General features: G+C 50.2%; 1 protein-coding gene and 1 long non-coding RNA gene across 2 annotated transcripts; one reads left to right on the forward strand and one right to left on the reverse strand.

Moving 5' to 3' along the window:
• Nucleotides 1-24,078: 24,078 nt before the first annotated feature.
• LOC123093279 (IQ domain-containing protein IQM5) lies at nucleotides 24,079-27,465 on the reverse strand. The gene is made up of 10 exons (XM_044515199.1): nucleotides 27,324-27,465; nucleotides 26,323-26,862; nucleotides 26,106-26,220; nucleotides 25,908-25,973; nucleotides 25,732-25,820; nucleotides 25,556-25,646; nucleotides 25,267-25,413; nucleotides 25,075-25,167; nucleotides 24,882-24,983; nucleotides 24,079-24,771 (listed from the first exon to the last, which is right to left on the reverse strand). Exons 2-10 carry the CDS (start codon nucleotides 26,832-26,834, stop codon nucleotides 24,079-24,081), a joined length of 1,908 nt encoding a protein of 635 aa, XP_044371134.1. The 5' UTR covers nucleotides 26,835-26,862; nucleotides 27,324-27,465.
• On the forward strand, nucleotides 24,716-26,963 carry LOC123093280 (uncharacterized). The gene is made up of 3 exons (XR_006445229.1): nucleotides 24,716-25,199; nucleotides 25,282-26,459; nucleotides 26,609-26,963. It is a non-coding gene; the product is annotated as an uncharacterized lncRNA (long non-coding RNA).
• Nucleotides 27,466-27,929: the final 464 nt, after the last annotated feature.

Genomic DNA, 27,929 nt, shown 5'->3' on the forward strand with positions numbered 1-27,929 from the left:
GTAATGGTTGTTGTTGTTCTACGGACTAGAGCCATCCGGTTTATATAGACACTGGAGAGGGCTAGGGTTACATAGAGTCGGTTACAATGGTAGGAGATCTACGTATCCGTATCGCCAAGCTTGCCTTCCACGCCAAGGAAAGTCCCATCCGGACACGGGACGAAGTCTTCAATCTTGTATCTTCATAGTCTTGGAGTCCGGTCGATGATGATAGTCCGGCCGATGATAGTTCGGCCGATGATGGTAGTCCGGCTATCCGGACACCCCCTAATCCAGGACTCCCTCAGTAGCCCCTGAACCAGGCTTCAATGACGATAAGTCTGGCGCGTATATTGCTTGGCATTGCAAGGCGGGTTCCTCCTCCGAATGATAGAAGATTGTGAACACCAGGATAGTGTCCGGCTCTGCAAAATAAATTCCACATTCCACCGTAGAGAGAATAATATATACACAAGTTCAATCTGCTGACGTTTTTTGCGGCATGACGTCACGCCACTACCAAGCCATTACTTGAATCATTTTTTACTCTACCACCTCAGCGCATTTAGCGAAGCGGTTTCCTTGGCACGTCTTGTCGAAGCAGAGATCGTGTTCCCCCTTAATCCAGGATTCTCATCAATACGGACGTGGGTAACCCAACCGCGCCCGTCGCCCACTACTAGAAATACCACTACTAATGGCGCACCTAATATGGCCATTAATGGCGCATCACTGGTGCGCCATTGATAGCACGCCATTAGTAATTTTTACTAATGGCGCACCACCTGGTGCGCCATTAGTATCTGGTATACTAATGGCGCACCACCTGGTGCGCCATTAGTATATGCGAGGGTGCGCCATTAGTATGCCTCCCAGGGGGCATGTATACCCAGGTGCTTTGGCATACTAATGGCGCACCACCTCTGGATGCGCCATTAGTAACCGCAGCATACTAATGGCGCACTACCCGGTGATGCGCCATTAGTATGAACTGTCATACTAATGGCGCACTGTCATGTGATGCGCCATTAGTATGAATATTAGGTTTTTTTTTATTTTTTTATTTTCTGTTTTTTGCACAGGTTACAAAATGTATAATTTGACAAAATATAGACAGCACACATCAACAATAGATTCATCAAATACAATAGAAGATTAGTCTTTGAATACAATTCATCATATTAGTCTCCGAATACAATTCATCATATTAGTCTCCGAATTGAAAAGACCGAACAAAGATAGAACATTATATTACAAGTCTCGAGACCGCGAGTAGCGAGTTTATCTTCGCATTACAAGTCGATATCGATCATCTAAACTACCATCACATAGAAGAGAGCTGCGGTCATCACGATGAGCATCATCACGATGAAACTCGTCTTCATCCGGTTCCTCCAACGCTCCCTCCCCTCTCCCGCTAGATAGCGGGCGTATCTAGATTCGGCCTCGGCCCTAGTGGTGTACCCTTTGTAACTGTTACCGCTGAATCGGTGAACCTGTCTCCGACACTCCTCCCAGTCATCGTAGACTCCGGGAACCTTACCCTTGTACACGACATACGTCGGCATCGCTATGCACTAGCCAAACGAAACGTTAGTACCAATTCACAGACAATACATAAGCAATATATAAGTATGCAACAGAACGATCGGAAGAGAAAAGCAAGACATTAATAGCATCGATTACATCTAAGTTGAACGACTCTCGAAACCAAAGAGACATACTACAAGTTCATTAAAGTTTAATTACAACATGAGCCAATCGATGTTTCAGAACTAGACAACTCGACTCAAGGGACCGGAGCGTGGATGAAGCCGCCGTCTATCGTGGGAGTCATGAAAGAACGGGCGTTGTCATCCTGCATTTGTAGCATTGTGTCGATGTCACTGTTGGACGGTTGATTTCTGAGGTAGAACTGCCCCGAGGTACGAAGGACATCTTGATGGATGATTTCCGCAAACTCCGACTGGATGCGAAAGAATTCTTGTCGGAGGTCCGCGTCCTGGATTGCCGACACGCTCGCGGCCCAATCTTGGAGTTTACTCGGTAGCAGAAGTTGATGATGGTCCCGTACGATCGCCCGCATGTGATGGATGGCGTAGTAGGCACCCTTCTGACCGCCAGGCGGCTGCTTGACGCAGCAGAACGTCGTATTGTGGGAGAACACGTGCTTGCCGTACTTACGAATAGGCCTGGTGAAGGTGCCTCCAGATTTGGCGTAGCCGGGGAGAACATCATCAAGAACCTTCTTGACATTTGTGTAGTCTACGTTCGACTGACGGTCCGGGTCGAAATACGTGGCCATGGAATATTTGGGGCTTAGGAGGATGAGCGTGCAACGTGTGTCACTGCAGAAAACACGGAATGTTAAAAGAAAAACGATCGAAATGTAAGAATTCATATGTTACGGGCCGGTTGAGGGGAGGACTTACTCGGGAAAGTAAGGCACGAGGAAGTTATCCTTATCTTGGTTTGCCAGAATGACGCCTTCGAGGTAAGAACTCGCGACTTGCCGGTCCCCAGCGCTGCCCAAGATCTTGGCACGCATGTAGAAGGGGTCGACTATCACGATGTCCGGGGTCTTGTCGCGAATGATCCGCATCTCCATACTCAGCGAAAATAGCCGAACGAAGGTGTAGTGCAGCGGATGAAGGTTAAACATAGCAAAGATGTCATCAAACCGCAGGACGATCGTACCCCCGATGTCGCCATCCACAAAGCCCTTGCCCTCTGGCACCTTGGCCACGAAAACCGGGTATGCCACATCCTTCTCTCTGAGACGCCGCTTCTCCAAAGAAAGAACACTGTCGTGCAGACTCCGCATAGCACCGGTTGCAGCATTGAGCATATTTGGTGGTAGCATCGCCCTACCCGCCACATGCACCCTCCTCGAGATATCCTTAGGTGAAGGTGGCCCGTCCTGAGCACGGATCGTACTCGGTGCCGGCTGGCTCGCACCCTTCTTAGTCTTTCTTTTGCGTGCCTTCTTCTTCTCCTGTAATGGGACCGAGTTTTGCTCACAGACCGCCTTCTTGAGTGTGTTGGGGCTGATAATATTTCGCACCTCGCCTATCTGAGGCTCGGTGAAGTCGGCAGCTGGAGGCGTCTCCTGAGAGCTGAACGCCAGACGGCGCCTGTTGCAACTTGGCTTCTCCGCGGTACGAGCTAGATCGCACACGTCTTTTGTTGGGTTTGGTTCTTGAGAAGGAGGCCCCATGAAGTCGCCATCGTACCCATGCTCGGCAAAGTACTGATCGACGTTGCCAAATGTATCATAGTCGTCGTCGTCGTCATTCTGATCCTGTGCCATATGCATGTTTGGATCCAGTGGCATAGGGATGTCCGGCACCGTTACGGCGGTCTTGCCATGGGGCCGACTTGGCGCCGGCACGACTGGCGGTGTTGTCTTTGGGGTGGTGTCCCCCGCCCCCAAACGAATCTGGCTCTTCGGCCAAAGCAGGGGCCAGCTCAGGCAGGCGCTGAGGGTCATCACGTCATCATCGTCGGCCCCGACGGGTCGATTCGGAGGTAACAAGTCGTCGCAGCCTGGCAGCACCCGAACCAGTTGAACCCTAAACAAGTTGGGTGGCATCTGGGTACCGTGGAACAAGGGGTTGCCCGGTTGAACGATTTTGCCCTTGGCGACATCGACCAACTCGTTGTTCACGAAGTGGAGGAGAGTGCACGGAACGTCGGCGGCGCCCTGCGAAAACATGTAGGGCGTCAGGGATGCCCAGTCAAAGGCAAGGAGATGAAGTCCTCGGCCGAGAGAGGCTTAATTAGTTACCGTGATGATGGCGTCGAGCTCGGCTAATGTAGAGGCACCGCCAACGGCGGGCGTGCAGTTGACGGAGGGGCCGCTTGCTGCAGAGGTGCCGGCCGGCGTACACCCGGGTGCATTAAGCTCCCGTGCCGGCGTCGGAGACACCAATGCCGCCTCCGCCGGAGGCACCAATGGCCCCGCCATCGCATTATGCGAGTTGCTGGCCGTGAAGCTAGGAATCGGGGGCGGCCCCTGTTGGCCGCCCGCAATCCACGCACTCAACCCCGAGATCAAGGTAGGCACAAGGGCGGTGATCGTCGCTCCGAGTCGTTGTTCCACTTGCTCTTGGACAATCTCCGGAATCCGCGCCACCTGTGCTTGAGTTCTTGAACCTCTCGCGCCTGGCTTTCCGAGCTGGTCTTTTTCTCCTTCCGCACACCAGCGGTATAGTATGACCCCCATTTTGTCGACAAGCCTTTGCCGGCCACACGACCAGCTGACGTCGGCTTACTGAGCTTATCCTTGTTCTTCATTATATTCAACCCCCTATTTAGAGTGGTGTCCCAAGGGTTGCTCTGAGTCGACCCCGCGCTACTGCTTTCAGTCGCCTGCGGAAGGAATGTGAACCATTTAGAAATTCGGCTTCATTAATTAGAATGCAACCATATGGAGCTAATTACGCGGGGGTGTATTCCTTACCAGAACAAGCTCAAGCCGCCTGGTCTTCGGATCCGTGGTAAGCTCCTTTGTTTTCGGGTCCTTCTTGTACCGGGCCCTGACAAAGTTCCTGGTCTGCTTGTCACCGTATTTATCGAAGAGGGGCGGTAGGCCTTGCTCGGCACGGTCCGCCTCCTCCTTGTCCCATATAGGCTCCGCCACTCTGTAACCGCCGGGACCGAGTGTGTGTTCCCCTATGTTCAGCTCCCGCATTTGTTTCCCCCACTCACTTGATTGGGAGCTTGCGGTGCTCGAGCAATTGATCTTGAAGTCGTTGTAGTCATCTTCGGTGATCGAAGGATTTTTCTCCTTGATCTTCTCATAACTCTCACCTTTCTCGATCATTCTCTTCACATTGCTTTTCCAAGTAGACAGGGCCTTGCTCATCTTCGTGAGGGCAGCATTGTTCACTTTATTCCCTTTGAGGCTTGTGTTTTCGAATTCAGCGGGGAACTTGTATCGTTCGTGCAGCTTCGTGAAGAGGAGGTGGCGCAAATTCCCTCGGTCAGGATGCCTCAGGTTCTCGGTGTTGATCGAGACGGTGCTCCGGACAATGCACCCGAGCTGAAGCGAGTACCCCTTGACTATTCGTTCGGGCGCCGTTGGATTCCCGTTGGAGTCCACTTCAGTAACTTCCTCCTTGAGGGTGCGGAGCACGATCGGGCGCCGGTCCTTCCGTTGCCTCTTCGGCTGGCTGCTATCTGTGCGTGCGCCGCCATCATCAGTGGTGGCATCCTCGGCGGCACCATCAGTGGTGGCATCAGTGTGGTCATCCTCGGCGGCACCATCCGTGGTCTCAGGATCGGTGGGGAAGGCGGCGGCCTCATACAAGTGAGGTTGTTCCTCCATCTCCTGGGACAGCTCCCAGAATGCCTTGCCGCCCGAACCCCCGGCCTCATCGTTGTGGGCCATGTTTCTCTCTAAATAGAAACAAAGTTTGGTCAAAAAGTTGGTTATTGTCAAGGAACAAGATCATGGTCTCATCATTTAGGGTTTGTCGACACCGAGGCATCCTAAAATCTAAGCTTTTATCATTGAGGGTTTTTCGACGCCAAGGCACCCTAAAAGCCTAACTTTTCATCATTTCGGTTTTTATCGACACCGAGGCACCCTAAAAGCCATGCATTAGTCACAAGTACGCCGGGGCACTTGATCCTACTTAATTAACTACTAAGATACCCCGGCCTATGCATTAGTCACAAGTACCCCATATGTCCTATTTTTAGCAAAGTCATGCTAAAATTCACGGAAAATTTCAGCATGACCTTTGCTGAAAATAGGACATATGGAGTACCCGAATTTGCCGGAACGGAAGTTAATCGACATTCCGGCAAACTCAAGGGCCTCTCGGGGTACCTGCAAAATCATCACGACACGATGGTCGGAGACAAAACCCAGCAAACTAGCAAAATCATCACAAATTGTTTTCTGTTAAAGATGATCATCATCTTTACAAGTCTTTCTCAATGTGATCACAAGTAATTCAGAGGCATCACAAGTAATTCAGAGCATCACAAGGCATTAGTAGTTCAGTACATGAACAAGTTTGGAATATTCAGAAATCAAGTTGAAATATAAAACCATATAGAGGTAGGTATGCTACAAGTCTACAACATATATACTAATTAATCAACTGCAATCAGGAGACAGTTTCTTCTTCTAAGTCCATCTCACGGTTCGCTGAATTAAGAAAAATACATCAAAATTAGAGACTTTAGGCAAAATACATCAAAATCAGGAGACAGTTTCTTCTTCTAATTATCCAGTTTCTTAAGGCAAATGGATTGCTAGGTCAGTACCGGGACTACTATAGCATAGTCATGCTGAGCAAGAAGGTATTTGTGGAGAAGTTCATATGCCCTCACAAGGAAGCTGCACCACACCTCGCTGAAGACTATGCAACCGCTTGCAAAGGGGAAATGCCGTCTAATTTTGGAATAGCCTCAGAAAATTGGCCTAACTGGATGTTGGCTATCTTTTATAGTGTCTCTGTTACATGCCAGTTTGGTCATTGCTAACTCTTGATGTAACTGATATTTTGATTCCTGAACCCCCGATATGCTGTTGTGGTTAATCCTAAGAGAAGATTTTGAACAATGAGAAGTCCATGGATATGTTGTGTTTCTGACTTCCGTTGAGGATCATGGAAATTGGATATGTGAGTGGTCGGTGGACCAACTTTTCACTAAAAATAACAGAAGAGTCCTTTGTTTTCCACTAAAATTATCAGTGTCATCTGGTTTCAAAATTGGAGGTTAAGATAGCTTGAATTTTTCGCTGGGATTAGACTTACGTTTTATTCAAAAATTCCAGCTAACTCTCTCTCAAACAAAAGAAAAATGACCAATAAAAGCTTGCTGATGGGATGCAAAGACTAAGGTAAAGAATTGTCAACTGTTTAAGTGAGGTAGAAGGTTATGCCTACTGTACTGCCAGCTTAAATATAATGCCTATTTCATCAAAAAGAAAAATGTAATGCCTAAGATCCACTATCCTGAACCATCTTAGAACAATTACTGCTGTCGATATTTTTTAGTTTCAAACTTCAAAATGATAGCTATACTGTTCTGAATTTTTAGGATATCAGCAGTTGTTCAAGAGATTTTTCCAAAAATTCAAGCAATTGTACCAAATTTTGAAAGAGATTTTTCCAATTTATATTTAAATAGAATTGGGGTATATACCTTGGAATCCTCCTAATGGAAACAGCACTAACTGGCGTCTCTATTTCAGCTGTGGCCCCGGGCAAGAATTGTACCAATTGTTTCCCTGTAAATACAAGTAAAGAAGGTTCACTATAAATAACAGTATGTGATGAGCATGTCAAAGGTTGCATAGTGGAGTCCTCTCGATATATACTATTCACAACAATGTGCGTGCTAGAACACCATTACCGCACGGTTCATGGCAAGCTGCTTACGTGAGTCTGAACCCCGTTCCCCTGAATCTGTCGGGATTTGTGGGGTTAATGGAACCAATGTTTGTCATTATAAGTTATGAAAGGCTATTATTGTACCCAACTTGTTTAATGCAGCAATGTGCGATGCTAGAACACCATTATCATCAGTGGTGAGATGTTATTCTCTACCAGTTGGTAGAAGATCGAACTCATAGGCAGAAACGTTGATGACCAAGAGAGCAATAAGACGGAATTGTTTCGATCAAGCGGTGTAAATACTGATCATGCACTCAATCAAACCTACTCAGTTCATCTTAAACTGGGAAATAAAGATAATCTTTTCATGCACCACATTTTACCCAAGGCCTTCAGATAATCAAAACATGAGAACAATGATTGGAGACTCAAGCTAATACTGTCACAGTGGCCACCACCACCCTGAATTTTCACAGGAACTCGTGTGTAAATTGCAGCTGGATGATCGTCAGTGGCGAGATATTATTCTCTAATCCTTCTCTCTACCAATTGATAGAACATCTAACTGACAGGCTGAAAAATTAATGACCAAGAGAGCAATAAGAGGGCATTGCTTCGATTAAGCATGTACATATTGATCATGCGCTCACCCTACCAGGCTCATTTAAGTTTTAACTGGTAAAGATATATATCCTGTTCATGCACAGCACTTTACCCAAGCCTTGAAGACTGTCACATTGGCCACTACGCCTAATTTTCACTGGAATTCATGTGTGAATTGCAGCTGAATAATCCTAGTTAACTAAGCAGTGATACAAGACATACAATGCCACATTATCTTCTACACTAAAATACATTCTCGAAGGAATCCGCGTGTGAATTGCAGTGAGGAGATGATCGAATCCGTTGGAGAAGAGGAAATGAGATAACATAAACAGTCTGTTGTGGGGCGGCGCGGGTGGGGTTAGGGTTACCTCCTCGTAGAGAGGCAGGGGTCGAGGCGGCGTCGGGGCGGCGGGGCAGCGTCCGGGCGGCGGGGTCGGGGCGGCGTCCGGGGCGGCGTCCGGGCGGCGGGGTCGGGCGGCGTCCGGGGGCGTCCGGGCGGCGGGGTCGGGGCGGCGTCCGGGCGGCGGGGTCGGGGCGGGGTCGAGGCGGCGTCGGCGCGGCGTCCGGGCGGCGTCCGGGCGGCGAGGAGAGGGCGAGGGAGGGAGAGGGCGAGGGCGAGGGCGAGGGCGAGGGCAGCGGCGGCGGCGGCGGTGGATCGAGAGGGAGAGAACTGGCGAGGGGGATCGGGCGAAGGGGGATCGGGCGAAGGGGGGATCGGGCGAAGGGGGGATCGGGCGAAGGGGGGCCACAATACTAATGGCGCACCTCACCGTGGTGCGCCATTAGCATGTCCATACTAATGGCGCACCTCACCGTGGTGCGCCATTAGTATTTTTTTTTATTTCAACTCGAGCCGAAAGGTTATGTAGTACCAGAACCTATCCATGTCAAGCCCACTCTACTAGCTCGACTGGTCAGCAGCCAGTTCTCACACCAGGAGGTCCTGGGTTCGACTCCCAGGCTCCACAAATTTTTTTTATCATTTAAAAAGCTGTTTGATACTTATTTATGTTTAAATATGTTCAAACTTGTTTAAATAATAACAGTAATATTTTTTTATAAGACAGTAGCATTTAAAAAGCTGTTTGATACTTATTTTTTTTATAAGACGGTGCGCGCGGTGCGGGGGGTCGGCGGCGGCGGTTGAGTAGGGGAATCGAGGGTGCGGTGGGTCGGCGGCGGCGGCCGGTGGACTGGGGGGGTGCTCGGCGCCGAGGGGGACCGGATCTGGCGAGGTGGGATAGCGGTCGAGATGGAGGGGGATCGAGGTGGGCTCCACAAATTTTTTTAGCATTTAAAAAGCTGTTTGATACTTATTTGTGTTTAAATATGTTCAAACTTGTTTAAATAATAACAGTAATATTTTTTTTATAAGACAGTAGCATTTAAAAAGCTGTTTGATACTAATTTTTTTTATAAGACGGTGCGCGGGGTGCGGGGGGTCGGCGGCGGCGGTTGGGTAGGGGAATCGAGGGTGCGGGGGGTCGGCGGCGGCGGCCGGTGGACTGGGGGGTGCTCGGCGGCGAGGGGGGCCGGATCTGGCGAGGTGGGATAGCGATCGAGATGGAGGGGGATCGAGATCGAGTGTCCATGAAATTTAAAAATATTCATGATAGTTCAAAAAGTACCCATGAAATACAATCGAGAAATGAAGGCTACGATTTAAATACAATCGATCTTAGCTAGCTATCTGTTCACAATCTTCTTGCCCTTCTTTTTCGCAAATGGAGTTCTTCTGTGGAACGGACGTCCTTTAGGTAGGGTGGTCCTGCTTCTTCTTGTGGTGTATGCTGCTACTTCATCATCGTCGTCATGTTCGATCCTCGGGTCGCCGTACTTGTCGAAGTCTTGCTCATTGGCTACTCCATCCATTCCGATGATCTTCCTTTTGCCTCTCCTCACGACAACACGACTGGGCTTTGGCGGGTCGGTAATGAAGAAGCATTGGTCCACTTGGGAAGCCAGTACCCATGGCTCATTTTTCGCGGTGACGTTTGCGCCCGCGGTCTTGGATTTGGCTTCGGGTATAACCATGGTGGTGAAATACCGGTCTTCTTTTATGACGTTCTTGGCCCATCTGACACGGAACATCGGGACCTTCTCTCCAGCGTAGCTCAGCTCCCAGATCTCCTCGATCCTTCCGTAGTATCTGTCCTTGTCGTTACCGGTGTAGGATTCCATCGTTACCCCGGAGTTCTGATAACCATCGCTCTTCATGTCCTTGGCCTCGGTGTAGAATGTGTAGCCGTTGATATCGTACGCCTCATAGGTCATCAGGTTGTGCTCGGCGCCCTGTGACAAGGCGAATATGAGTTGTTCTTCCGCGGAAGAATCCTCATGTAAAGGGTACGACAGAAGCTTATGCTTGAACCAACGCGTGAAACATGAGTTGTGCTCTTTGAGTGTATCTCCATCCGTCATCTGTTGGCCTCGGTCATTGTACGTCTTTTTAATAAAGGTTTTGTGCTCTACCACCCAAGGATCGACCACGTCTATGTGTTGTAGCGCGACTAGGTTTGCTCTTTCAAAGTCGGCGAGTCGACCCTCGAAGTCGACATGCATTTCGCGGCGACCCTCACGGTGACCCCATCCAGCGAGCCTGCCGAGGTGCCTGTTGACGGGCAGACCAACTGGGGTTCTCGATGCCTAGATAATTCGTGCAGTAGGAGATGCACTCTTCGGTCAGAAAGCCCCTGGCTATGCTTCCTTCTGGACGTGACATGTTGCGAACGTATCCTTTGATGACACCATTCATCCTTTCGAACGGCATCATGCTGTGCAGGAACGTCGGCCCGAGTTGGATGATATCCTCCACTATATGGACCAGCAGATGCACCATAACGTCGAAGAATGCGGGCGGGAAGTACATCTCAAGCTCGCATAGTATCACCACGATCTCTTCCTGTAGCCTTCTGAGTTGCCTCACGCCAATCGACTTCCGAGAGATGACGTCGAAGAAGTTGCATAGGCCAAATAGCGTTTCACGGACGTGCGCGTCCATGATCCCACGGATTGCAACTGGAAGTATCTGCGTCATCAGCACGTGACAGTCGTGAGACTTCATCCCGCTGAACTTCTGCTTCGCTGGGTCTAGGTATCTGCTTATCTTCCCCGCGTAACCGTAAGGAAGTTTTACTCCTAGGAGGCAGGTGAAAAACTGCTCGATCTCCTCCTGACTTAGAGTGAAGCACGCGGGAGGGTAGTCATTTCCGGTCTTCTTGGCCTTTTTGCCTTTGCGACGACTTTCTGTGTCCTGCTTCGCCTCATCATCATCATCATCATCATCATCATCATCATCATCATCATCATCATATATAGCGTGAAGCTCCTGCCTGATGCCCATTGATTTCAAGTCTGCCCTTGCTTTCGGCCCATCTTTGGTCCTCTCTGGCATGTTGAGCAGGGTACCAAGCAGACTCTCGCACACGTTCTTCGTGATATGCATGACATCAAGGCTGTGAGGCACACGGTGGATCTTCCAGTACGGCAAGTCCCAGAAAACAGACCTCGTTTTCCATACCTTCAGCAGCGGCTCTGGCGCCTTTCGCTTCTTTCCCGGCTCTGGCGCCTTTTGCTTCTTTCCCGGCAGTGGGCAGTCTTTCCAATTTTTCAACAGCTTGTCTATTTCCTCGCCGCTCCTCGTACACGGGCGTTTTCGGGGTTCGGTTTCACCATCGAACAGATCCTTGCGTTTCCTCCACGGGTCATCGTCGCGAAGCCACCTTCGATGTCCCATGAACACGGTTTTCGAAGACCCGGGATCTCTATCTAGCTGGCGATACGTTGTGTCATCCATGCACCTTACGCATCCAGAAAATCCGTGGACTACCTGCCCCGCGACATATCCGTAACCGAGATAGTCGTGCACCGTCGTGAGCAGTGCGGCTCTCATAGGGAAATATTCTTTCTCTGCAGCGTCCCACGTATTGGCTGGCGTTTTCCACAGCGTGTCAAGCTCCTCTTTCAGCAGCCCCAGATACAGATTGATGTCGTTCCCTGGTTGTTTCGGCCCTTCAATTAGCATACTCATGTGAATGTACTTCCTCTTCATGCACAACCAGGGGGGAAGGTTGTACATCCACACAAACACAGGCCAGGTGCTATGTGTGCTTCTCTGGCTGCCAAACGGATTGACTCCATCGGTGCTCGCGCCCAGCACGATGTTCCTTGGATCGTTCCCAAATTCCGAGTCTTCGAAGTTCAACGCTTGCCACTGGCTCGCATCCTTAGGGTGACTCAGCATCTTGTCTTTTTTATCTATCTCCGGATCATTTGCGTCATCTTCCCGCTTCTTCTCCTCCCTATCCGCGTGCCAACGCAGGAGCTTTGCTACCTTAGGGTCCGCGAAATAGCGCTGCAGACGAGGAGTGATCGGAAAGTACCACACCACTTTTCGAGGAGCTTTCTTCCTCTTCTTGTATCGAGTGACGCCGCACACCGGACATATGGTAGACTCCGCGTGCTCGTCCCGATAAATGATGCAATTGTTCATGCACACATGGTATTTCACGTGCGGTAAATCCAGAGGACACACGATTTTCTTCGCCTCCTCCAAACTGGTCGGGCACTTGTTCCCCTTGGGAAGACGTTCGTGCCAGAATGACATGTTCTCGTCGAAGCATGCGTCGGTCATTTTGTGTTTTACCTTCATCTCCAGGGCCATGAGCGTTACTTTCAGGCGGGTATCCTCGGGCCTGCATCCTTCATACAATGGAGTAACCGCGTCTAACTCAAGTTGATCCATCTTGGCTTTCTCTCGGGCGGCAGCTCTTGCGTTATCCGTCTGCTTGAGAAGCAGCTCTTGAATATGAGGGTCCTGCACCCAGCCCATCGATGGTCCAGCGTCGTCTGCTCCGCCGGCATCATCATCTTCATGATCATGCCCGTCGCCTGCTCCGGCATCTTCCTCATCATCATGTCCTGCATCTTCTACATGATGACTGTGTACAGCATCACAGTCGTGATCATCTCCTGGGGATTCTTCGTCTTCTCGCCCGCCCGAGCCGCGGTGGTTGTCTTGCTGCCCTTCCTCATTTCTTGCCCGGCCCGCATGGACGACTTCGTAGTCATCTTCATCACCTTGCCACCGATAGCCATCCATGAAACCACGCAACAGCAGGTGGTCCCGCACCTGCCCGGAATCCGGGTCCGCAATAAGGCTCTTCAGCTTGCATCTTCGACACGGACATCTTATCTCCGTCTCGTTCTTTTGAAGCATCTCGGCCTTCGCGGACCTCAAAAACCTATTCACGATGCCTTCGGTCATCGTGCGGACCATGGTCGCCTGCGGGGTAGAGCAAAACGATATTTTAGAACCAAACAAAAATTTGGCATGACTTTCCCTAAAAATAGGACCAAAAAGAATGCTTAATGCCAAAATTCTCGCCGAAACGGAAATGAATCAACATTCCGGCAAAATATTGGCAACTATCGCATATCAAATACCGGTACACCTCCAAACACAAACACATATGCAACACCACAAACATATGCAACACCACGAACATACATAGATCTAGCTAGGCCGTAAAAAGTGCATGTGCACATTGTTGTAAGGAGAATAACCTAAATATAGCTTCCCCCCTTACTTACCTATTAAAACAAGGTAATTTAACCACTTAATTTGAATGAATCTATGGTGGAAATGAGGTGAAAAAGAGGAGGCACCCGAGACAAGGAGGAGGTGGAGAGAATAAAGTGGGGGAGAAAGTGAGTGTGTGGGTAGGAGAGGCTGTCCCAAATATCTTGTTGCTGCCCACTTACTAATGGCGCACCTCTTGCATGGTGCGCCATTAGTAGTTACAACTACTAATGGCGCACTTAAGCAGGATGCGCCATTAGTATGTTTGGATAGGCTACTAATGGCGCACTTAAGCAGGATGCGCCATTAGTATGTTTGGATAGGAGCACTAGTTCAAAAAAAAAATTCTATACTAATGGCGCACCCACTGCCTGGTGCGCCATTAGTAGTTACAACTACTAATGGCGCACTTTGCCCGAATGCGCCATTAGTATGTTTGGACAGGCGCACTAGTTAAAAAAAAATTTGATACTAATGGCGCACCCTTAGCATGGTGCGCCATTAGTAGTTTAAACTCTAATGGCGCATCAGATTGTGGTGCGCCATTAGTATATACTAATGGCGCACCATCTTTCTGGTGCGCCATTAGTGTCAATCCCATCTATAGCCCTTTTCCTAGTAGTGGCCCCGCCCCCTCTATCGAAGGCGAGTCCCAAACGGTCACGGAGACGGCTCTTGGTATTCTCCCTCTTTATAACGGGACCAAGGCTCGTTTCTTTTCTTCAATCCTCCATCGAATCCTCTCCCCGCTCCAAGTTCCAGCACCTAGAGCTCCAGATTCGAGCGCTTCGGACCTTCAACGATGTCCGGTTCCGACCTCCAGGGCCGGTGGATGCCCTCCTTCGTCACGGAGGAGGACGTTCTAAAGCTGCGGGAGGCCAAGTACCTGGCTTATGACATTTCGCACAGGTTGCCTACCGAAGGGCAGGCCATCCCCACCCCCGAGCCCGGCGAGTATGTCGTTTTTGTATCCCACCTCCGTCAGGGTTTAGGCTTCCTGATGGATCCTTTTGTGAGAGGGCTCATGTTTTACTATGGGTTGGAATTCCACGATTTGGCTCCGGAGTCCATCCTCCATATTTCCGCATTTATTGTTGTCTGTGAAGCCTTCCTCCGCGTCACCCCTCACTTCGGCCTGTGGCTCAAGACCTTCAATGTGGCGCCGAAGATGATCGGGGGGCGTCAAGCGGAGTGCGGCGGGGCGGCCATAAGTAGGAGGGCCGATGCCCCGTGGCCCACTGGCTCCTTCCAAGAGGAGCTCGGCCCGTGGCAGCAAGAGTGGTTCTATATCACCGTTCTGAGGGGCCGCACACAAAAGCCGCCGCCCTTATTCCGCCCGGGACCTCCACGGCGGTTGATGTCGTGGGTCAACCAAGGGCTCAACTGGGGGCCGTCAAAGGATGTGCCCCTACTGCAGGGCCGGATTCGAGATCTCCAAACGAGGGAGGTCAATATGGTGGTGGTAATGCAGGTTATGCTGATTAGGCGTCTCCCGCCCTGCAAACGCCGCCCTCTCCGACTGTGGGAGTTCAATCCGGAGGGCCCATGGATTCTTCAACACTTCATGGGTATGACACCCCTGGAGATGTACAAATTATTCTTTGGATCGCAAGAGGCGCATCCGGAATTGACCGAGGATGCTGGCCTAAGCTGCAATCGCCCGGATACTCAAGTAAGTAGTTCCAAGTCCGGACATACCATTTGTTTGCCTTTCGATAATTCGCCTTATAACCAACTTCCTTCTAAACAGGAGTGGATAGCGAAAGCAAAATTGATATGGTGTCCGGCCCCCCTCCCCGAGACCGCGCCGGATTCCGTGCTAGTTCGGATGCTTGAGGTTGCGCCTCCAGAGGAAGGCGAAGGGGAAAGCAGGAAAGCTATTGCCTCGCCTAAGGAGGCTCTTGAAAGAGGGGGGATCGAGAATCCCTCCCTCCAAGGGGAGAAGAGGACTGCCTCCGAGGACCCGGGGGCAAAAGCACCTAAACAGGGGAAGAAATCTTCGCCAGAGGGTCCTGCGTCCGGGGAGGCCCCGGCCGCACAATCTCCCTTAAAGAGTCAGCCCTCCAACGAGCCGTAAGTAGAAAGAAAGGAGTTTTATAATAAGGGACATCCCTATTTGTGCTTCTGAGGATAACTAAAGTTTTTACCTTGTAGTTCGGATCTCCGTCCTTCGCAAATGAGCTCGTCTTCGGGGGACCTTCGTCCGGAGATGATAGAGAGCGAGACGCCTCCATCCGGGGCGCCGTCGTATAGGGCGGACGAGCCTAAAGTGTCATCATGGAGGGAGCCCCGGGGTTTGGCAAAGCCGGATAGTTCGGCGCCAACTGGTGTACGGCTGAAGGATCTGCTTGAGAAGGCGTCTATCTCAGAAGATCACCACGCATTGATGAGCATGGTGATTGAAAGGGTTTCGTCCGCCGAAGGCGGGTTGCATAATGCCGTCAGGAGTTTCCTGGCGGGGTTTGAGGTGCATAAAAATGACACACCTTTTAATAGTTTAGCATATAGAATGCGCCCTGTATAGATAGTAGCCCCTGAGACTCGGTAGGTTGTCGAAATCGACAGCGTGCCGAGGATCAAAATCGCAGGTTTAAATTTCCGCCGTGCCGATGCAGGTGGCGGGTCGTCCGGGGGCCAGCTGGACTGATGGAGTTGCTGAACTAAAGCAGCAACTCGCTGTTGCGGATGCGGACATCACGCTGGTCAACAGGCGACTTGATGAGTCGCAAGGTAAGTGTTTCTGTGCGGTCACTTGGTAAGAGGGCCGAAGCCAGCTCCTTACAACATGTGCGTGAAATGCAGATAGTGCCGCTGCTGTGGAGAGCCTTCGGGCCGAACTTGCTCAAGCCAAGGAGCAGGCCAGAAGGAGTAATGCGGCAGCCTCGAGGGCGACCGAGGAGTTAGCGGCCGAAAGGGCCGCACACTGCCGGAGCAGGGAAGAGATGGCCGAAATGGCCGTGAAGTTAAAAGATGCTACCGACCGCAATGAGGCTCTTGGGAAGGAGCGCCTAGCGGGGCAAGAAGACCTGGAGAAGGCCACCGCCGAAGCCAAGGATGCCCGCTCTGCAATGCGGGCTATAAAGGAAGAGCTGCGCCAGGCCGGAGAAATTGTAGCTGGCAAGCCTTTTCTACTGCGCCAAAGGTTTACGGATCCAAAGTATGCTCAGCTGGGCCAACTGTGGGGTCCAGAGGACCCTTATATGGACTTAGCAGCGAGTGCGGCGGAAGCCGTTGTGCATTTTCGAAGCCAGAAGGATCACAAGACAGAAGAGGCTGTTTTGGTCTCAATTCCATAGTCCGGAGTGTTCACTTCCACTGACCGACCGTTTGGCCGAGTGGGCTGAGCTAAATAGGTTGTCCGGGCTTGCTATGACGGATATAGTGACCCATGTCTGGCCGGATAGGCCCGAGCCAAAGAGTTACTTTGGCTTATTGCAGCAATTTCTTGGAGCGGTGCCGCATATCAAGGCGATGAAGCAGTCAGCCTGCATAGAGGGTGCGCGGATGGCACTCGCCCGTGTGAAGACACATTGGACAGAGATGGATGCCACCGATGTTGCGACCTCGGGTTCGTACGATAATCGGTTACCCGCCGAGCACTATTTTGGCGAAGTGCTGCGTGGTGCTCGTGTAATAGAGTCGCAGTGCTCAAAAAATGTTACGTTCGAATGAACGTTTTTATGATGTAAAACAATATTTATGATGTAAGTGCCTTTTATACTTGTGCGTTCAAGTAATAGAATATCTCCTATGCGGCCGTTCATGTATACGTGTGTATAACCTGAAAGATGGCAGTCATCGGCTTTAGCCCCCACGCACAAGGTGCGGGGGTGTTCGCAAAAAATAGCGCGTTTTCACACTTAATCCGACATCTCGGTCCTGTAAAGGAGGTGGTAGCGTGGCAAACGAGGCAACCGGACTATAATGCTTTATCACTTTCACTTAGCCATGGAGTTCGAGGGTGGGGCTACGACATAGCCCCTGGGGGCACCGCGCTCTCCGAATTTGGGGCGCGTATGTGCCTGATCGGGAAACGGCCCTTCGTCAAAGCGGAGGAATTCTAAACATTCCCATGGTTGATCGAGTGGTTGACCAGTCTCTCGCTGTATCATGACAGTCAGTTTTCGGCTTTCTCTACTGAGGTGCTCGCCCAGCCGAACTGGGGCACAATCGCAGTAGTTCTCCTGGTGCCGCGTTAGCCGATGATACGGAACGTAAGGCGGCAAAACACAGGAGCCGGGAAAACCCAACATTTGACCAAAGACATGATTCGGAGCTGATGCATATAAGGCCTAACTCGAGACGCCGAACACTCCCGAAGGTGTTCGGTCTTTACAATAGAGGGCAAAACAATGCCCTAAGCCCCTTGTGTCCAGGTACGGGCAGGTTCTTCCGGCGCGGCCGATGCCAAAACGCCAGTCTCCGCTCTGGTTATAATGAGAAACCAGGGGATTATAGCAACAAGAGACAGTAAGAAAGGTTTACGTAGGGTCTTAGTCTGAAAAGAGTCCTTGCAACGGGTCCCTACTGCACGTCTGCGCATGTGTCTCCGTTGTGCCGTATCCTGGACGGGTGTGCACGATGTTCATCTGTAAAAAGAGAGGAACTTAGTTTGAAAAGAAATTGTGCGAGAAAGTGCATAAAAAATTGAAATATAGATTAATAAAGCTGAGCCTATGCTAGCTCATTATGGCTTATATGTACAAACCCTTGTGAAGGGGTGTGTGGCTAGGTAGCCCCTAGCTTATTTATTCCGGACTCGTCCAGCCGTGTCCGGGGTCTCAGGCGACCTTTTAATGAAATGATGCCACGTGGACCGGGCATTTTAAGCGTAAGAGACGCGTAATGTGGTATTGCATTGAAGCGGATGAAAGCTTCACGTCCCAGTGATGCTTGATAGCTACTTTTAAATGGGGCGACATGAAAGGTTAGCTTTTCTCATCGGAAGTTGTCAGGTGACCCGAACACAACTTCTAGTAATAATGAAACTGTGCACCTGGCGTAAGGGCCTGGCGCCACTCCTTTGAAGGAAGTGCGGCTATGCCGAATTGTAGTAGGGTCTATCCCAACTTGCGGATTGTGTCCGGATATAGCAGGTTTAAGTCACTGCCGCCGTCCATCAAAACCTGCGTGAATTGCAGTCCGTCTATTATGGGATCCAATATCAGGGCAGTCTATCCTGCATTCCGGATACTTCTGGACTAATCCAGATGGTCGAAAGTGATTGGTTTTGACATCCAATCTCGGTGTTCCGCTGGGGTGGACCGTGCGACACTTGTCTTAGCGAGTGTCGTGTTGGTTTTCCGTACTATCACATGAAGTGAGTTTACTATTTTGACTTCTTGTGGGAAAGTCTTTTGACTTCCGGTGCTCTACTGGTGTGGTTCGTCATCGTCCTCGCTTGGCGCATCGAGCCCCTTGTGTCCGGCGTTGAGTCTGCCGGACTGTTTAAAAACCCAACAATTTCGGTTGGTATGGTTTGCAGGCCTTCCGGAGGTACTGTGGATTTGACATATCCGATCTAAAATTTTGTTTAAATTTGATAGCTCGTCGCTGTTGTCCTTAAGAGGCAGTGTTTTATTGTTTGGCCGCGAGCTTTTGAATCCGGTGTTGACCACCGTGCCCTTTGGGCTTTTTCCTTTATTCCGGCGCTGATCTTTCCTGCGCCGTGATTTTCCGTTTCCATCTCTGATCTCGGATGTACTCGGGACGCTGGTGCTGCATCTTGCTAGCCAGCTGTCTTCTCCCGCACAAAAGCGCGTCATGAGGCTTGTTAGCGCGGCCATTGTTCTTGGCTTCTCTTGGCCAAGGTGTCTGGCGAGCCATTCGTCTCGGACATTGTGTTTAAAAGCTGCTAAGGCTTCCGCGTCCGGACAGTCGACTATTTGGTTCTTTTTGGTAAGGAACATGTTCCAGAATTTGCGCGCTGACTCTCCGGGCTGTTAGATTATATGACTCAGGTCGTCTGCATCCGGAGGGCGGACATAAGTCCCTTGAAAATTTGCTCTAAACGCGTCCTCAAGCTCTTCCCAACTTCCAACAGTGTTTTCTGGGAGGCTTTTGAGCCAATGCCGAGCTGGCCCTTTGAGCTTGAGGGTTAGGTATTTTATGGCGTGGAGATCATCTCCTCTAGCCATGTGTATGTGTAGTATGTAATCTTCTATCCAGACTCCTGGGTCTGTTGTGCCGTCGTATGCATCTATGTTTATGGGTTTGAACCCTGCTGGAAATTCATGATCCAGCACCTCATCGGTAAAACATAGCGGGTGTGCGGCGCCCCTGTATTTGGGTGTGCCGCTATCTTCGAACACTTGTCGTGTTGTGTTACTTCCTGGGGCCCTCCTTTTTGGCCCGTAGATGGACCTAGTTGGGCCGTCCGTTTTCCCAGGATCATAAGTCGGCTTGTGTGCGGTGCCGCTTGTCGCTTTTGGCCTGTCATCTGGCCGTCTATTCGGCCGGGCGGCCTCTTTATTTTTTGACTCTGAGGGCTCTATGGCTTCCTCGTCAAATTCTGGCAGCAGCTTGCGCTTCGGGTAGCTCTTTGTTTGATGGCCATTGCCATATTTGTCTGCGGACTTGAGTATTTTGCTCCACTTCATTCTGAGTATGTCTTCCGCTGTTTTGAGCTTCCTTTTTTCCTTCTTCAAACTTCTTGCAGTGGCGACGAGTCTTTTGTGAAGGTTCTTATGCTCCGGTGGTGTGTCCGGACTGTTGATTGCTCCGTGAAGGGGTTGATTATCCGGTTCGTCCTGTTCGGATGGTTGCTTGGTTGTATGTTCGTCGTCCGCTGGTTTGCCCTGCTCTATCGCTGGGTCGTTAGGAATGTTGCTTTGATCGAGGCGGGACTTAGGGCGGCGTCTACGTCGCCGTTTTGGTTGTTTATCGGCGGGATTATCCTCGGCCGCGTCCCGTTGTTCCTCGGTATCGCTTCCCCTTGGGGTGTCCACCATATGTATGTCATGTGACGAGGTGGCCTTCCAGTGCCCTGTAGGCGCTGGTTCTTGATCGTCTCCGGCATCGTCGTCCATACCGTTGATGTCTTCAGAGTCGTAGTTTAGCACGTCGGTTAGATCGTCGACGGTGGCTACGAAGTGGGTGGTGGGTGGGCTTTGAATTTCTTCATTGTCCGCGTCCCGACCATCCTGGCTGTAGTTCGGCCAGGGCTCTCCGGATAGTGAGAGACGCTTCAGCGAATTTAAGATATCGCCGAAGGCTGAGTGCTGAAAAGTGTCCGCAGCGGTGAATTCCATGATCGACGCCCAATCGGATTCGACTAGCAGGGGCGCAGGAGGTTCGGAGTCCAGCAGAGAGTCCGGCACCTCGGAGTCATGAGCTTTATGCGGGACAAGGTAAGTGTTCGGCTCCATCGCCGTAGAAGTTGCAGCTCCCGAGGCGGTGTCCAGCCATCCGTCCTCGATCTGAGCGATCGGCTCCGGACTATGGGTCGGAGCGGATTCGTGTGCGGCCTCCAAGGTGCTGTCCGGCGGCAGAGTTAGGTCGTGCCCATCGTGACAGCGCGGCACGCTCGGTTGTGGCTCAGATCCATCGAAGATCAAGTCCCCGTGGATATCGGCCGTGAAGTTTAGGCTTCCAAACCTGACCTGACGGCCAGGGGCATAGCTTTCGATCTGCTCCAGATGGCCAAGTGAGTTGGCCCGCAGTGCGAAGCCGCCGAATACGAAGATCTGTCCGGGGAGAAAAGTCTCACCCAGAACTGCGTCGTTGTCGATTGAAGAGGCCATCAAGCCTATCGGTGACGACATAGAGGAACTCTCAATGAAAGCACCAATGTCGGTGTCAAAACCGGCGGATCTCGGGTAGGGGTCCCGAACTGTGCGTCTAGGCGGATGGTAACAGGAGACAAGGGACACGATGTTTTACCCAGGTTCGGGCCCTCTTGATGGAGGTAAAACCCTACGTCCTGCTTGATTGATATTGATATTGTGGATGTTTACAAGAGTGGATCTACCACGAGATCAAGGAGGCTAAACCCTAGAAGCTAGCCTATGGTATGATTGTAATGGTTGTTGTTGTTCTACGGACTAGAGCCATCCGGTTTATATAGACACCGGAGAGGGCTAGGGTTACATAGAGTCGGTTACAATGGTAGGAGATCTACGTATCCGTATCGCCAAGCTTGCCTTCCACGCCAAGGAAAGTCCCATCCGGACACGGGACGAAGTCTTCAATCTTGTATCTTCATAGTCTTGGAGTCCGGCCGATGATGATAGTCCGGCCGATGATAGTTCGGCCGATGATGGTAGTCCGGCTATCCGGGCACCCCCTAATCCAGGACTCCCTCAGGGAGGAACGAGAAAAAGGGAGGCGACGGCTCGGTACCAGCCGCACAGGATCGATTAAGTCAACCTTTTGCCTAGGTAACTGCGTCTGGCACCGTTTCCTCGCGGGGTTACTGAACGAGACTCTCTCCTCATTAATTACCGTGACACATCATCTTTTTGCTCAGCTAGCAGACTTAGCACCGATCCAGGCTGGAGCACTGGGACTAGCCTAAGGAATTATGCACCAGCATTTCATAAACACTTTGATTCTCATAATGCACGGTAATTTTTCTCTTTCTACCGCACTATATACTTTTTCCCACACAACACATTTTCACCCACTAGCCATTTACTCCATCCACGGTTACACGCATCAATCAATGAAGCGTCAAAAAGTCGCTTCTCATGTCAGCATTCAATGACTGCGTATGGAGCTTTTTTCTCTTGGGGGAGAACAGACGGAAGCAGCTCCCCTGACGTACGTTACACGCCGTTGGGGACACTAGCATGTGGGGCTGATTCACAGCGAGCCCACCTGTCAATCGCCGAACGGCACCCTGCCGCACGGCAGAGGATCCGCGTCCAGAACAGACTCCAATGCTCTATCCAGCAGCAAGTTGCACTAACATACGCATTCTCTGTGTAGGGGAAAATATCCAGTAGTCCTATCACTTTCATGCTCCCATGCTCCAATGTCTAAAATGATATTTTTAAATGTTTCCGAAAATTCCGAAAAAAATTGTGAAAGTTCACAAGACATGTGTTTAGATCATCTAAAAATTTCAAATCCAAAATCGAAATATACAATGAGAAATGAAAAAGAGAAATCTTCATGTGAATAGTGCCATTTTAGCTTTTGTCTTCTTGTGATACTATTCATATTAAGTTTGTCTTTTTTGTTTCTCAATGCATATTTTGAGTTTGAATCTGAAATTTTCAGAGGATGTAGACTTATGTCTCGTGAACATTCACAATTATTTTCAGAATTTTTAAAACTCTTGCAATTATTTTTTAAAAATTGGAGCATAGGAGCATGTAGTTGTTGGGAGCACAGGATATTTACCCCTCCGTTTAGCTGATCTAGTCATGCATGTTGCTTGAGAAACAATCCTGCTAGGCTTGGGCCTAACTTATTGTCGACAAACAGGTATGCACCGTGCCAATCTACGCTAGACGGGTGTATTAAACAACATCAATTTATTTCATCTAATTATGCACCGATCCCTAGACAGCAGAGCAGCAGGTGAGATTCCAATGAGTGTCGTCGCCGAGTACTCCTAGTCCACATCCTTTTCTCCACTTCCTTATTCCTTCTCTCGTACCTAAAGCTGCCGCAAACCTAACATGCACCAGTGTATTACTTTCTCCATTGTTTGTATTGCATAGCAAAACAATTTTTTACTTCATACGCAAAAGGTTGTCACAAATCTGAGAGAAGCAAGCGAACGGCCGATTCTTCACCGCTGGCTACCGGTTCCGGTAAGCTTACTTATTCGGGACTATATGGGCGATTTCTTCTTAAGTGAAAGGCGAAGCTAAACCCGGGCATGGGCAGCCCGGCCCGAGCCCGGCCCGAAAAACCCGGGCCGGGCCGGGCCGGGCTTGACGTTCGGGCCGGGCTCGGGCCTAGTTTTGCAGCCCGGAAGATAGTTCGGGCCGGGCTCGGGCTTCATTTTTTATGTATTTCGGGCCGGGCTTTCGGGCTTTGGGCCGGGCTTGCACGTGCGTACACTAAAAAACAGCGTTCGGGCCGGGCTTTTGAGCTTCGGGCTTGACTTCGAGCCGGGTTCGGGCTTGAAAACAGGGAGTATTTCGGGCTTCGGGCCGCGCTCGGGCTTGGGAAATGAAGGTCGGGCTTTTATAAGCCCGGCCCGAAACCCGGCCCGGCCCGACGTTTGCCCGGGTTTAGGCGAAGCGAGAATTTTTAAAGTGAGGGAACATTAAATTCTTCCTCCGTTTTAAAATAAGTGTCAGTTGATTTGGTGTGAAGGTGAGAACTGTGCTGATATTTACTGAGGGAGTTCTAATAGTAAGACGATTTGAGAAACAACGAATCCGTTTCGTATAATGTCATCCGGTGGTGTCTCGCAAACGAGGACCATCATTTGTGTTCGTCCCTCTTGTACAAACCTACGAGGGGGTTCCCCCAAATCTTTTTGCCCTGCCGTGCCGCGCCGCCGCGCGCAATGCCATTCTCAACCAACACACGAGGTGGCAGGCGGCCACGAGCGGCAAACCAGCCAGCCCACCACCACGTTCCGCGCTCAGCTCTCCTCTACGCCGCGCCGTGCTGAAGCAGCGGCGCCGCGGGAGTCCCGGGCGCGCCGAGGGGCGACGGCGTGCACGGGCTCCTCTGCCGCGGGGTCGCCCCGAGCCTGGGCGGGCCGGCGCCGGCGCGCGGGGACAGGCTGACCTGCTCCAGCGACCGGAACTGCAGCTCCGGCGGGTAGTCGCGCACGCATCCGATCCGCGGGCCGGCGCCGGTCGTCCACCGGAGCGACAGCTGCTGCCCGAGCTGGTACGAATTGTGCGCCATCTTGGAGTTGATCCGGTGCATGATCCTCTCCTGCGGCACCGCCGGCTCCTCGCCCCCCTCCCCGCCCTCCGCGCTGCGCCCCGTGAAGAGGTTCGCCTTGCAGAAGTCCAGCCGGTCGCCGAACGTGCCGGCGTCCTGCTCCGCCGCGCCCTTGTCCAGACGGTTCTTGTTCACCGTCAGCCTCGGCGGCCGCTTGCGCTGCAGCCGGGTGCCCGACGAGGAGCGCTTCATCCCCGGCGAGCCGGCGCCTGCCTCGCCGCTGGTGGAAGGTGGCGCGGCCGGCACGGCCGGTTTGATCTTCTTCTTGTCACCGCGAGGGAGTTGGGCCCTGGTGTCTCCTTGCTTCTTCGGCGTGCTGATCTCCGTTGTTAGATCCATCTGGGAGAGGCAGCTCCTCAGCCATTCGTCCTCCTCGCCTTCTGTTGGGCTCAACTGTACCAATTCAGACAACGGGAAAAAAATTGTTCCTTCTATCAGAGAAAAACACCAACATAATGTCCACTGTTCTTTAGCAGCCAAAGGATCAGATTTGGTATCCTCACCTTCACATCGGTGAGATCGACGTTCCTCTTCCTGAGATACTTCATGAACTCCCGGAAGTTCGCCTCCGTGGGCCGGTAGTGCCCGCTATGAGGCCACACAGCCTGAAGACGAAGGGTAACTGAATCAGACAGGTGAGCTTGGAACTCCAAACATGAAACTGTGACAAGAGTAGAAATCTGCAGATCCAGGCACCTTTAGGATTCCGTTCGCGACGACTAATCTCCCGGCAGCAGATGTGGCTCCACCGGCAAGGAAGCTGGAGTGCTGAAATGTTCCCTTGCTCTTCTGCAATAATGTGCTTATTTCATCAGTTACAGGTAAATTTTTTGACTCAGAGATTAGTGAAATACTGCTGACAAGTGACAACTGCCACTATTCTCTGACCGTGCCTATGTACAGAATTTTCGTCGTGCTCAACACAAAGATCCATTTTGCATCCTTGGGCCCCTCGGACGTGTCGACAATCTTGCAGCTCAGCTTGTACATCATAATCTTATTCTCAATTTTTACCTCATAGAACTCCCTCTCTTTCTGCACAAAGAAACAACACCATGTTCAGATATGTGACATTTTATGCCCTGTTTTTTTGTTTCCTTTCTTGATCGCTAGTACTAACTAACATTTTCTAATTTGAGATTGCAGCTGGATTGTTCTACAGGTCGCAGCAACTTACAGGGCCAAGATACCTGATGCATTGCTGCAGCAGCTTCCATCTTGGGCAGTGGTCCTCAAGATTAATCTCTTTTCCTTCACCCACATCCAACCTATCACAAACGGAATTTCAGAAATCGTGAGCTTGTTTTTGTTGATCTAGTTCACAGATAATGCAGAGTTCAGCATGAACTGTACCAGTAGAAGAAAGGTTGTTGACTGTCGCAGTGAAGCCAGCTTTTGTAATAGTAGTGGAGGTTGTGACCGTATCGATGCCGGGGGTCAATCTGCCCATGAAACACTATGGAATTTGAGTTTGATGTGTTCAATGCTATTATAGGAGAGTGTTTGAGGAGAATGTTTCCGAGCCATACTGCTTCTAGCCAATGCTGAAGTGCGAGCTTCTGGGCCTTTTCATCCTTGGACAAACCTTTGCCTACCTGAAGTAACAACAAAGGAACACCACCCATATGAATTCAGTATTCAGCAATATTACAATATGCTGATGGTCCTTAAGAAAATCTAAACAGCATCATTTCAGCAGAATATGGTTAGCTTAAAGTGACACATACCTTGGCAGCCTTTATTCTGGCCCGTGACCATCTTGAGAGGGCAGTCTCTGGCTTCTCTTCCTCGAAGAATGACACCGAACTTTGCTTGAGCAGTGCGAAATCGAGCAGCTTCCACCTGAATTCGGCATCGCAAATTTCAGGCATCGTTACACCAGTGACAAAGAGCCACTGTATCAAATACAACAATGGACGACAAGCACATGAAATTGTAACATACCACCGTTGTTCGACAAGAACAGCGCAGTCAGCAAGCTGCCGTCTTGTTCTGAAGCTCTTGTATACCTTCTGCACCCTTACTGCTGCGGCCTGGTGCTGCGGGCTGACCATCCCGACCACCGGAGAATTTGGTGGCAGGTAATTTGCGCCATATTTTGGAAGGCTGTGGTTGTGCTTATGGGTACAACATTCCGTGTCAGGTTTAGGACTCGCCCTGGGTTTCGTAGTATCGACATGTAATGGAGGACCCTCTTTTCTCCTGGCATTTAAGGACCCTTTTCTTGCAGGCTTCGTAGAGCTCACGGCATCGGATATTTCCGGTGGCGAATCAGGGGTCTCAAGGCTGCCGAGGTTGTGTAAGCTTAAGGACCGGACGAATAGCCTGTCCGAGTTGTCATCATCTGCTGGCAAGTAGTCATCCGGTGGGTATGAGATCGACAGACCCATTGTTTGCCTCAGGTCTATTGTTTCTTCTGTATGACTTGCTTCTGTTGTTTTAGATCTCTGTAGCATGTGTGTTCTTTATGAGTCCATCGACACCCTATGTGAAGACAGGGAAAACAAAGGACATCAAATGTGTGTGGCTTCTGTGAATTAACAAAATTGTCTTAACAACAGATTTCATGTATTCTCTTCCATTGTTCTCTATCTTATCAAGGCCTCATCATAGCTTTTGTGCAAAATAATAATAATCACATTTTACCTCTTATGATAAGATCACAAGTATATATAAGATTTATGTATAACATATTTTCATAAGCAGCTGATGCCCGAAAAATCTGGAACAAAATGCAAACCGCAAAAGTATTTCGTTGCTCATTTCTTGATAAGTGCATAATCGACTCATGTAAGGTTTGCATTTGATGTCTCGTTTCATCAAAAACAAACCACCTCCGGATTTTGGTCATGTCTTGTTTCCAGCATAACACACTCTAACCAAATCAATGGGTAGATCATGGAAAAGGATTTCTGTGGCAAGAATCGAGTAACCATCAACCATACCTCATTGCCACCAAGCTTCTTGCACCATCCGCCCAACTGAATCTCTGGATGAGAAGGATGTGAAGGCGCACAGAATGCAAGAAGAACAAAAATTGCAGGAGAAAATGAGAGGTGAATGGGTAATGGCCGTGGAAAGGGGGCACATGACCAAAACCCGGAGGTGGTTTGTTTCAGGCTTCGGCCTATAAATAACAAAGGAAGGTTTGAGGTGCATAAATGTTCTGTGGGTAAAAATAAAACAAAAGGAGATACCTCGTGGCGTATTGGCTGTGGTTAAAAATACACCAGTTTTCTTCTTTTTTTAGAAAAGGATACACCTTTTCTTGAAAAATAATAAGACATGTCTAGCAGAATAATTGTACAGTGAGAGTGTCTACCACAATAATTGTACGGTGAGAGACATCCAAGGGGGAGCTTAGCGAGATTTGAGTAGGAAAACAATATTTGAGAGACATCAAAATCTGTTATTGTATAGTATAGTTTAAACAGTAGAAAATGAAGCTACCACAATCATGCACGTGTGCTGAATATATGCTCCATTGATCATAGAATTTAATGATTGAAATTAAAAAATAATGCATCTAAAATATGTTCTGATCACGTGGC

The sequence above is a fragment of the Triticum aestivum genome, chromosome 4B (genome assembly GCF_018294505.1).
Source record: "Triticum aestivum cultivar Chinese Spring chromosome 4B, IWGSC CS RefSeq v2.1, whole genome shotgun sequence".
In the NCBI taxonomy this organism is placed as follows: domain Eukaryota; kingdom Viridiplantae; phylum Streptophyta; class Magnoliopsida; order Poales; family Poaceae; genus Triticum; species Triticum aestivum.